Here is a 12,202-nt window from a genome sequence, read left to right as displayed (position 1 = left end):
CTGAAATTTTGAAAATTTATTTCTTATGGTCTTGAATCAACATGAACTTACCTGCTTCTATAACAATACAACCTGGGACCAGATCGAGTTGTAACAAAATCATACTGATATCAGGAGTGTAGATTATTTGGGTGCGGTGAGGAAGAGTCACTGACCACAGTTCAGGAGTGGGCTGCAAAACATGGCCCCAACCCTTGGACAGTTCCACCTGTTTAAATTATAGTAGTTAAGTATCTAAAGAATCTAATATGTTTTGGGCGTTACAAATAGTTTGAGTGGTAGGTGCTCAAGAATTTTTTTTATGAAATTACATTAAGACAATAGTTTTAAAAACAGATTTAAACATTTTTTGTCAAGAAAAGGGGCAGTGATATACTTACATGCATCAGCTTTTAGCTGCTAGTAAGAATAAGAATAAATTTATTGAGAATAACTAAGTATACAGTAGCATGCACAAAAGGTGTCCAGTGATCCCCAAACTGAGTATTAAACAATGTAATATAAAAAAATTGTTGTCGGAAAATTAAGCACATCACTATTTAGGTTTTGCTACCTTTGTATATAACTTTAATAACTATTTTACGACTTTTACGGGACAATTATTTTATGACTTTTAGATGCTTACAGTAGGTCTTCCATAAAATGTTAATGATTATCTAAGTATTATACTGGAAAAGCTTACCCGGCTTCCGTATTCAACTCCTATAAGATTCTTAACCTTCAAGGCACCGAATGTTGTTTGAAAAACGTTCTCTACCAAGTCTCCTTTCTTGTTTTTTATTTCAGGTCGCACTTCTATTGCGTGGACATTGTTACTCAAATATAAAATAACAATATCCCCTTCGTCAATTTTGTCCTTATAGTTTTTGAAACTCATTTTTAGTATTAACTACAAAATAAACAAAAATTGTAAACAAAAAAATCAATGCTATAGAAATTCAACCATGTGGGTTTGACATTAATGACATTGACATGTGTACCATTTCATGCGTTCGGAACCATATAATATAACATAATTACAAATGGTCTTTTACACCTCAGTAGTCGAAAATATCTGATATATAATAATCATAAAGATAATAGTAATAAGTATTAAGAAATTTCATTAATCCAGATATCTGTTACTAAAATGTTTCTCAACACACTATTTTTTGAAGTAATACAAAAGGTTTTTGAACGTCGTCTTGTCTGGCTACTTTTTATGCTCCCTGTTCATTATTCATCATTATTGTCCATCATGTAATTACAAGCAGTACCAGGCTTGGTACACATATTAAGGCCCCTGTACATATTGGACCAGCGTTGGCCAGTACAAGGGACGCAGCCATGCGGTAGAATGAGATAGCAATATCACTTGCTCTCTCTAACGCATAAATGCGTCCCTCAGACTGGCCCACGCTGGCCCAATATGTTTATAGAGGTCTTTAGATTGCGTATTACTCATAGAGTCTGGCTAGCCAAAAATTGTTGACAGATATTTCGTTGTTGTATCACCAATTGTCTATGATTTAAAAAAAAAGGTACAAGTCAGTTGTCAATTTATGTCATTCATTCAAATTGTTTGCTGGATTTAAGGGGTTTATTTTAAATAATATTAATAATTTCTATACTGAGTGAGGTTCGCAAACTATTATTTAAACACGTAAATAATTACGACAATGTGCGAACTCGATGTGTAGCGTTGTATAACGAAAAACTGCAATGTTTACAACTCCTAACCAAATGTAAACAAATTATGAGGTTGGTGCTCTATAAATATTTTGATACTTTAAATACTAGTTCTAACATTTGCCTATTACTTTGATTAAGTACGTGAATTTATTAATGCCTGAATCTCAGAAACAGGACAAGTGTATAAAGAAACGGATAAACTAAAAGTTCTGAAATATATCTATAAAATCTAAATATTGGAACGTAAACATATGTGTTTGTCATTGACTGTACTTTAAATAGTGGTAGAAATTATGTGAGCTGACTTTGAGACCACGTAAACGTTTATTAAACTTATTTCCTTAGGTACCTTACTTGTCAAAAATATTGTCTAGTATCAAACCTATAATTCCTACTACACAAAGTGTGACCAGCCCGAGATTTTTTGAATTTCCCGCCAATAACTTAGGTAAAATTTCAGTAGCCAGACTCTATTACTCATTTTTCCTATTTCTTTTTTTCTTTTTATTTTTTCCTATTATTGTTTTCTTTTACTAGGCCAATTTTGCAAAAGCTAAATTAATGTAATTTTTAAATGAATGTATATATTCGACTCGTATATTGGCCTTTCATTTCCTTAAAAATATCTAAAAATATACATAATGTTGTTTCCGATTTTCACTCGATCATATGCTGCGTGTGAATCAATGGGCGGCTTTATGCATTTGACCACGCTTCTTTCTGTACATTCCGATATACGTAATTGACACACATAAAGTAATTCTCACATCAAGCAATCAATAGAATAATTCTCAAACCTTGCTCATATATTTTAATAAATTACCACATGGAATATACAATCCTGATATTCAAAAATATATATTATGTACAACTTTTTTATAATAAATTTTATTTTTAAATCATATTTTGAAACGAAACGTTTATCGTAGAAATATCCCTTTTCGTTGACATAGCATAGTTGTCAATAGTGTCATCGTATTCGTATTGAGATTTAGCGTTCTTGCTTACTTTTTCTAAAAAAGCCTGCTTTCTGGACATTATTAGTGCCGTACTTACCTAAAATGATTAGTGATCATTACGTGGCTAACAAATATCAAGTTTAGTTAACGAACTTTTACAATTATGGTGCAAATGGAGACGTCGAAGAATACTAGCAAAACTAGTTCACTTAAGGCTCTAATATTAAAAGCCTGGCGAGAACGATGGACTGACATTCAATGGGGAATAAACATCAAGACCATCATACCTCGAGGAGTCAGCGGTGACCTATACAACCTGGCGGATTGTATTCTCCAGCAAGCCATGGTCGGATGTGGAGCAAACCAGTTAGTAATATCTTATCTTAAACATTCTTTGGCATCGCACATAGTTTCCTATGCGGCTGTGATACAGAGAATCTCCAAGTTCGATGCATTTCACAAACCTCACTGCATTTTGAGCCTTTTGGAGTTTCTGGAAAGCTTCTTGGACAGTATAACCTGTCGGGGGAAACTGGAGGAAGAAGTAATAGCCACAGCTGTGTCATCCATAATACTGTGGCTTTTGCAAGTCTATCACTATTCTCTGAGTAAATATCCATCATCAAATACCATTCAAAGTCAAGAACTTCTGGAAAAGTCAACAGCTCTTCTCAGCTCTATAGTAAGTACTGATTATTTAGTAGCTATGTTTTATCTAGCTAAACAAAACAACCCTGATGAATACAATGAGGTAACCAAGAAGTGTCAAGAGATTACAGCCTTTATGATGATGAACACACAGTTCAAAGCTCCAGTGGCGATTCATGAGACTTTACAAAAGGTTTGTAATATGGATATTGACAAAATAGCACCATTGAATCTCAAGCCCGAACCTGTCACTCATTGTTTACAGGCGTTAGTTGCTATAAACATTTTGGCAAACCCTAGTGCTGACATGCAACAACTATCAACTCAACTGCTTATGATAAAGAGGATCAAGGGATATTCCCTGGGCAGACTCTTTTGTGAGCTAATCCGAGCTTGCTTCATTTCTCTGAATGACTCAAGTAAAGATGCATCTAAACAAGCACTTTGGGCGGCATTCACATTTCTTAAAGTGCCACAAGTTATAAGTTACCTGCACAGCACATGTGGCACCAGCAACAAAGAAGGAGATTACTCTGCAGAAACTGTTGAAGCCTTTGAGAAGCTACTGCAGTCAACTCCGCTGTTGGATATAGTTGATACTAAAAATTCTTGTAACAGCATTGTGTCCTTATTGGAACCCTTGGTCAAACTAAATGTAGTGACTGAGCAACACCTGTCCTACTTTAGCCAAAAACGAGAAAACAAAGATGTAAAGTTGCAAAAATTAGAACCCACTGGCCTCCAGGGATCTGTGCCTTCATTCATTACACGGGCGGAACCTACTCTAGCTGGGATATTAAAGACAATGTCTGGGGATTTCCACAAAATGCAAGAGCAACTGTATGCCATGCTTTGCCAGATAGTAGGTGGAACTTCTTTAACAACAATCTTGGCTGTTGCAGCAGTTGAAGGGAAGTTAAAGTTATTTGTGTCGAGACTTATCAGGTTTAACGAATTTGCTTTACATGCGGCTAGTGAGAAAGGCGCTTCTCAATCCAAGGTCTATATTTTTGATATTTCGTTTTTAATTCTATGTTCGATTGTGCAAGACTATGGTGTTGATGCAGTTTTAGAAGACAATGGAGACTCTTTCTTTGAACAGTGGGTCAGAGAATGTATGCCACAAAAAGGTGTCCACAAGTCACCTGATCAAATTGTGCAAAAATGTGATCCATCGATTGTAGACATTTTTATTCACCACTTGAGTGCACCTGATTTTGATTTCAAAAATACCAATTTGAAACCTCATGAGCTCTGCATGAATGTGAGTCGAACTGTGAAGGAAGTATTATTTGCCTGGGAGCAAGGCTCATTATCTCCTGTGGATGTTAAGAGAATGTTGGATTCTTTAAGACAGAAAATGGCGTCACTAGCCGTATGTGCTACTGTTTGGCTGTGTGCCTATATTGATGTTGTAATTCAAGATGCTTTCTTGAAGCCAATAAACATGATACAGCAGTTATTGACTCCACCAAGTGAGGTAGAATTGGCTCAAATTGATAACTTTAAAGAGCGTGCTATTTTAATGTGCCAAATTATCAGAAAAATGCAGTATGACATTCATCCTCCATCTGCACCAAAGAACAAAAATGTGACTCTTCCTCACACAATTATTTCACGGCAGCCAATTCTGGAGCAATTGCAATCAGCCTGGGAGGACGTAAAAACGAGAGGCTATTTGCATATTGATGCCACACACATTATAGAAAGCCTCCTGAATACTGCAGGCCCCGTGTGGTTTGTTACGAATCTCGTAAAAGAAACATTGAAATTTAGGTACCAGGAAGACCTTGATAGGTCTGTGGATATAGTTCTTGCCATGTTCCATTTGGACATTGAAAAGTGTACAGAAGCTATGCTTTTACATGTCTTACCACAGTATTTATACAATGCAAAGTTATCTGAAGAACTAGTGGAGCCTCAGTCTGCCACATTAGCCAAATTGGCAGTGTACTGTGTCTTTGCTGCACTTGAACAGAGCAGCTCAAACAAGACTCAGAATACCAGAAAACGCCGTCATGAGGATGCCGATGATATGGATGCAATGGTCTCCTCAAGTAAAGTTCGGAGACTGAATGATAATAGTACGGATAGTTCTGTGTATTATATGCAGGGACAGAGTGTGCCTGGGATGAATATGAGAGAACCATTAGCATCTGCTTTGGAAACTTTGTATAAATCATTCTCGCAACTAGCTGGAAAAAATGGCGATGTGACTCCTCAGACACAATTTATACTCGAGTTTTTGGTGTTTGTCGTGCAGTGTGGTCAAGACAGAGCACAGGTGGTATTGCAGAAAATGCCTAGTGAACTAGTTCCAACACTTATAAAGGCTCTTCCAGATAGTTTTAACATAAATTTGATTTTGAGATTACATGATTTGTCTACTCCTTATGGCAGAAAAGATACTGCCAGAGACTTATGTCTGCTCAGAAATATGAGACTGAGGCCTGAGTAAATGTTGTAACTTTATAAGTATTCATTAGTGTAGTGTTAGATTAAAATGTATGTTAATGAATATTGGTAATAGAAGGTAAGAAAATAAAACTTTTTAAAATGTAAAATCTTTACTTTTTCAAACTCAATTCAACAATGTAGCAATTAAAATTAAAACTAGTTTTTCAATACTTTTTACAATTTCTTACGGAAGACTGACATTTCTTCTTATATAAAATAAACCATCAAACTTCCTACTTTTGTATAATTAACTACTAATTTATTTGTGGACGGATTTTATTACGTATCAGAGGGATTACAGCGAAAAATAAAAATCGAAATTTCGTTATTTGCCTCTATCGCTCTTGCACATTCGAGCGATAGAGAGGCAGATAAGGAAAACAATTTTCATTTGTCGCGGTAGAGCCTCAGTTACCAGGGTTACCAGGGCCCAATTTTTGAGCATAATCAGGTTATGAGGTTACTTTTTAATATTTTTCCTATCAACATTTTTTTTCTGAAAACATGTCAAAATAAAATGTTAAATAATAAGGATGTGGCTCCATAATAAATATTTTAATTTGACAATGACAGTTGATTGCAAGCTCATTGTTAAATTATTGCATTCATCTATGTAGCTCTGTTTTTATTTCCTTGCTTGAGTTACACTCTTGACTGTTTACGAGTTTGAGACATATTTAAGCCCCATAATAGGTAGTTCAAGAACTTGCGTGCACCAACTACAGAGTAGAATCCAGTCGATCTACCATAATATATTCGTATCGTAATGTAACGAAAATCGCATGCAAGTTCTTGAAACTGTCAAAATGGACTGACATTGATAATGAACTGGTAACATACTGACATTGACAAATTCATATTTTCATCACAGCGGCCGCACTTCCTTTCTTTTTATGGACCCTTTAGTAAAATTAAATTAAATTAATAATAAAATAATATGTACACGTATACACAACCTAATCACATTGTATGTGAAAAACTTAATTATGTACTTACATAATGAGAGTAATTTGTACAAGTTCCATATATTAAATTGAATATACAGTTTGCCTAGCATCAAAAAAATCTTAACGCTATAAAGATCACAGGAGAGTTCCAGAGCTTTTTGTCTAAATAAAATAAAATTTATTTAAATAGGGTAACATAATATTGAACTATTTTAGAGAAATTAAACAAATTAACTTTAGTTATAAAGCAGGCTTCTTGGCATCCGGCGATTCAGGATGTGGACGATCTAGAACAAGAGAATAAAAAAACTAAAGTAAAGGTTAACGGTCTCGTAGCCTAGTCGGTAGGTAGTGACCCTGCTTACGAAGCTGGACGGGTTTGAAACTCTGTGACGGCATTCATTTGTGACTTTAGTACAAGTATTTGTTCTGAATTATGGATTTATTCTGTAGTTACGTATTATATATCTATCTATCATACATATATAGCCGGATAGTACCCACAAAACTATATAAGGAGTACTTTAGAAGTTATATAACTTAGAAGTTTGATTTTTTTACAGCTTCAAGGGGCTGTAGATCTGAGTAAGTAGGTATTTTTTTTCAATTTCAACTCTATACTTCTACGCGTTCCCGAGATAAAGAGTCTTGACAGACAGACCGACGGACAACAAAGTGATCCTATAATGGTTCCGGTTTTCTCTTTTGAGGTAGGTACGGAATCCTAAAAGTTAAGAAAAATAAGCGAAAGCGAAATACTCATAATATCGAAAAAAGTCAAACGAAGGGGTATCGGTATGGTCTTATATACATCAAATAGTGTAAAGTTGTTTACCATAATGTCAAAATCCAGAGAGGAAAATTGGGATAAAGTTTGTTTGAAGAAGCCGTCGTCCACTACTTAAAGTGTATCATACTGTTGCAAATTGGTGAAAATGTGAAATATAAATCTTTATGACATAAATACCTAATTACACAATGTAACTAGTTCTTTAACACTGTAATCCATTTAATCCTAACTCATGAAAGTTTACTTACCCATTTGCCTTCTAAGAATCTCTCCTTCCCTCGTTGCGTTATACGCTTGCGGTGGATTACTGACCCTCATTTGTAAGCTTATTCTATTAGGATTGCAATTCTCGTCCACTGTGTCCGCAGTCGCGAACGATGCTCTCTGACTCCTATTCCACGTCTGCTGCTGGTAGGAACTTTCGGTTGTTACTGTGTTACATCTATTGTTAGTATGAGGAACATATTGCTCTGGCGACCAGTCGAACACGAAGGTATGACTATAGTTTTGCGTGTAAGCGGACGGCGTGCCAGACGGAGTGGGAGGAGTTGTCGTCACGTACGGACTCAAGTCCTGGTGACAAACGTCGGGGACTTTTTGAAGAGCCGATTCGGACCAAGTCGGACTTGGATTCCACTGATCGACCATTTCAGTTTCTGATATATTAAAGTTTTTGGACCCTGGTCTTCTGCTAGCTATTGACCCCGTAACTGCTACTAATGTTTCGCCCCCTGAAGTGACTGTGGAAGGCGTGCACCGAGGCGACATGTTCGAAACAGGAGTGCTGGGTTTTTCATCGGTATTCTTTCCTTTCCGTTTGGCGTTTGATTGAATTCTAGTATCTTCTATTCTGATATTGTGGTACCTGAAATATGAATCTAATGTTAAACATGCGATTTAGTTATTATGCGAACTAATTAAGAAACAATAAAATAATTTCGTACAAAAGTACGATTATTAGTAAATTAGGATTTTCATGGCAAGGTCAATAAAACTTTAATATTTGAAAGTAGGTCAAAAGCTCTTTAACTTCTCCGGAACCTCTCCATTTTAGACTAGTTCTATGACTTATGACTAAATCGATTGTAGTTTGCCGACCTGTGAGAGACAGAATAATGTCCAGTACCTGTTATCCTGTAATGGGACAGAGTAATCCACAGGTCCATTGTCCGCTCTTTCATACGCGTAGTGCATCGGAGTTAAGTGCGGCGTCACGTGTGGTATGTGAGGCTGCAGGCCTGGGTTCGGCATCATCACTTGGCTCCCGTTTATACAGACGGGAGGAGTCGGCGTGTACTGCATGGCTGGAGGGTACACTTGGAGATCGGGCGGCGGTGGCCCGTACATTCTGGTCGCAGCCTCGTAAGCTAAGCCGTAATGGAGCTTGGATTGAACGGCGTAGTAATGATAAAGCCAGGGATTCGCCTTCATGACTGTTGCTTCTTGCTCACTGTGAACAACATTTCAATTTCAGTACTCTGTCGGATACCGTAGGCTACGTATTATTAGAAGTATTGACAAAGTAACTTACAGCCAATCCTGGTTATTAGGTACCTACCTTGGATAGTCGGGTAATATATAGGTAGGGACTCAGGATAAGTGATTAAAAATAAATAATTATCCATATATCACTCTCATAACAAAATATCTTACAACTATTTTGGAAATTTTAGTATTTCTTTGTGATATGACCAGGATTGACTGTACCAGAATGACACTAGATTAACATATTCCTTTCATATTAAAAATATGTATTTTGAACACATTAAGCTTACAGTAGAAAAAGAGTCTTACTACTAATGGCATTCCTCTGGTATTTCGTAATTATTCAATAAATAGAACAGAGCAGCATGCGCAAGGACATAATAAAGCTATTTAATGTTTGAAGTAATTTCATCTGAGATAATGTGCATGTGGGAAAGAATTCCCCCATCAGTGCGTTGTTACAAGGTTCGGCCATTAGTGGGCCCTAGAATGGGGACCACTAAAGTTTAATGTTTATATTAATACCATCATCTCCTGTTTGTATATCTTTGTAGTACCTAATTCTTGCTATGCTAATGCGATTTGAATTTATTTTGCGTATTCCGATAAATTTATTTTATTTTTAATGCCTGGAACATCGTCATCGTTCTTTAGTTCAATGACCATCCTATACAATTTTTGCATGCAATTGCAATTCAAATGTTATTTTAAACGTTAAATTTCTATGGAATTATGACGTATAAATAACCCATGCACTGCGTATGCTATCAAAATCGCTGCAGACATTTCTTGGTCTAACTCTAGTAGGTACATGGTTTAGGTAGAGTAACTAACAAATAGGTCAAATACTAAACAAACATCAAAATATAAGCAGGTACCATAAGTAAAATACATAAGTACATGTAAAAATTTACATTTATAATTTTAATATTATGACTAGGTATACAGCTATGCCTGCGACTCTGTACTCATGGACTTTGCAAGGTGTCAGTACCTACCAGTAGGTAATTATGATCAGTATCAGTAGTCTGTTATATTTTTTTTAAGAAGCTAACAATTTGTGCTTTGTGTAAAATACAAGTGCATAGGCTGTATCGGAGAGGTAAATTTGTTTCAGAATTAAACAAAACAGAAGCTCAAGTGTATTCGCGATAACCCGCAATTCTATAGACAATAAATTAAAATCAACCGAACGACAATAGCACTCAGTGTTCCCGCCAGTAAGGTAGTATTAAATTTGTAGGGACCTCGGTTAACCTTTAGCGCACACCGACGTTTGAGTAAGCCAACCTTTAAGATAGTGGTTGCAGGGAAATGTCACATAGTTGGACTCAGCCCTGGACCTATATAGGCGCAGTCGCGCAAAAAAGTGTTAAAGGAAACGACAACTGAATGAAATATGAGGAAAATTATGTAACCTTTCATAATACGATATGTGATACATTAGCAACCGGGGTTAGTTATAAATACTTATTATGCCCAAGTACAGAAATGCATTTTGTTTGTATAATACTTTTAGCAGAGATATATAAATTATAAAGACTGGTGATAGGCCTACATTTAGTTGCGTTTTTCATCATTCAGTAGCAGAACATATGTAAACGCGTGCTTTTTGTTCCATATATTTTGTATTGTTATTGATGTTCATCCTTAACGAATAGTGCAATGCTATCTAACTCCTACTTATAAAATAAAAATAACTATTAAGTATATTTACTGATTGGTGTCACTTGAATTTAAAATTACTGTACATACGTACATGCAGGGAATGTTCACTTCTTAATTAAAAATTACTTTTGTTAGCGACGATACATCAAAAGTTTAGATATGTGTTGGACGGCGACAAATCGCTTTAGCATTCGCATTAGGAAAGAGATAGCGCCGAATCAAAGGGCGCGGATAGCAGCGGGGATGTTTACACACGTTCTGCATTAATGAACTTGGCCTTAAGGCTAATGGTGACTTATTGCTTGCTTTTGAAATTTGTGCTTTATTGAATTATTTTCTGAAAAAAAGCCGTCGACGGAAAATCGTGTTCTACACAAGAAATGATGTTGCACTCGGTAACAATGTTCCTCGTGCCTTGTGCCCTCGCACTCGCACTCGCAACACTCATGATTCCACTTTACGAAGCACTCGCTACGCTTGTGGTTTAATCTCGGAAACTTTCGCTTGCTCGGGTATCACTATTAGTATGAGGCGTTAAACAACAACTTTGCCCCATTGTAAACAAATAAGTACCTACTAGCTAAAGGTATATTTGTTACCTATTAACATGTGGGTAGTGTAATGTGAATACAGCCTAACAGTTGTTAGAGAAAAAGTAGCGTAGGTAGCGTAAGACTAACCCGGCGGGGTCAATAGCAATTAGAATTAATTAGTGGAATTTACTGCTTGGTTCGCATTATAGAAGTCGTTTAAAGTTCCGACGCTTGGCAAATAATTTTCTTCGGAAACTTGTATTGTAATAGGAAAATTATTATACCAATAAATTTGATCAATCTGATGCAAAAAATTCGTTTGATTGCATTTTTTTTCTAAGACAGTCGTGTAGACACCCCAAATAGACAGGAATTTATGTCAAGTTCTTTACCTTTTCTTTATTTTTATTTTGGTACATACTCGTACATAAATGATTATTTTGCGTGGCATTCCAAATATATAACCTCAAGAAATAAATTTCATAATTTCCAGATAATGATATAATTTTTTTTTCTTTAGCTAAGTACCTAATAGCTATTTTGCAAATTATGTATTTGGTAATGATGGGAAGTCGGGGAGTGTCTGAAGTGGAGTGTCTTATAGCGATATTTTCGGCAAGGAAGGATTAACCTGGTACCGATTAAATTGGTACCTAAGTAACAAATAATTTAGATCATCCTTCGATTTATGTTTTGCTAACTTAAAAACCTTTATTTTAAATAGAATAAAACAAAATAGAATATTATTCAGGTACTGAAGAGACTTCCTCGCGGATTATAGAAACTACTTTTTCCTTAGGCATATCCCGTTAATGAAATCTGCGTATGTATGTATTTTTTTAAGAATAGCTCGTTATGCATAACCGAGTTAATGGAATGTTGGAAATCGTATCCGTCGTTGCTTCCCGCCAATTTGTGCGTCCGCGCAGGCTGACGCATAAATCTCTGCGACATGACGTAGGCGGTCGACATGTTGACAATTTGTTGTCGTTCACTGTATTTGCAAGGGGGTGCGTCCACTGACGACGCTGCGTACCTAAAGTT

At 36.1% G+C, this 12,202-nt stretch overlaps 3 protein-coding genes and 1 long non-coding RNA gene across 5 annotated transcripts in view; 1 reads left to right on the top strand and 3 right to left on the bottom strand.

Annotated features, from left to right (window-relative positions):
* LOC134667397 (tRNA (adenine(58)-N(1))-methyltransferase catalytic subunit TRMT61A) overlaps window positions 1-946 on the bottom strand; it is an 86,679-nt gene extending 85,733 nt beyond the window's left edge. The window contains exons 1-2 of one of the 2 annotated variants that reach the window (XM_063524809.1): window positions 683-946; window positions 52-208 (exon numbers count right to left, since the gene is read on the bottom strand). In XM_063524809.1, the coding sequence (XP_063380879.1) occupies window positions 52-208; window positions 683-877 (352 nt within the window). In that variant the 5' untranslated portion in view covers window positions 878-946. The remainder of the gene's footprint in view (window positions 1-51; window positions 209-682) is intronic. The other variant, XM_063524803.1, reaches the window with a different exon arrangement.
* LOC134667803 (uncharacterized) overlaps window positions 1-12,202 on the bottom strand; it is a 433,239-nt gene that overhangs the window by 144,812 nt on the left and 276,225 nt on the right. The window lies entirely within an intron of this gene.
* Window positions 2,648-5,842, top strand: LOC134667047 (mediator of RNA polymerase II transcription subunit 24). The gene has a single exon (XM_063524350.1). The coding sequence runs from the start codon at window positions 2,794-2,796 to the stop codon at window positions 5,734-5,736; it is 2,943 nt and encodes a 980-aa protein (XP_063380420.1). The 5' UTR covers window positions 2,648-2,793; the 3' UTR covers window positions 5,737-5,842.
* The window catches only part of LOC134667154 (PAS domain-containing protein cky-1-like), a 120,343-nt gene continuing 114,308 nt past the window's right edge, over window positions 6,168-12,202 (bottom strand). Inside the window, exons 10-12 of the mRNA XM_063524464.1 lie at window positions 8,599-8,922; window positions 7,721-8,337; window positions 6,168-6,969 (exon numbers count right to left, since the gene is read on the bottom strand). Coding sequence (XP_063380534.1) covers window positions 6,923-6,969; window positions 7,721-8,337; window positions 8,599-8,922 — 988 coding nt within the window. The 3' untranslated portion in view covers window positions 6,168-6,922. The remainder of the gene's footprint in view (window positions 6,970-7,720; window positions 8,338-8,598; window positions 8,923-12,202) is intronic.

Source organism: Cydia fagiglandana, chromosome 1, assembly GCF_963556715.1.
Source record: "Cydia fagiglandana chromosome 1, ilCydFagi1.1, whole genome shotgun sequence".
NCBI lineage: Eukaryota > Metazoa > Arthropoda > Insecta > Lepidoptera > Tortricidae > Cydia > Cydia fagiglandana.
The sequence above is the reverse complement of the archived record's forward strand: the minus strand, read 5'-3'. Positions and strand labels throughout refer to the sequence as shown.

Coding starts and splice junctions, on each gene's coding strand:
- LOC134667047 (XM_063524350.1), top strand. CDS start 2,794: ATGGTGCAAATGGAGACGTCGAAGAATACTAGCAAAACTAGTTCACTT.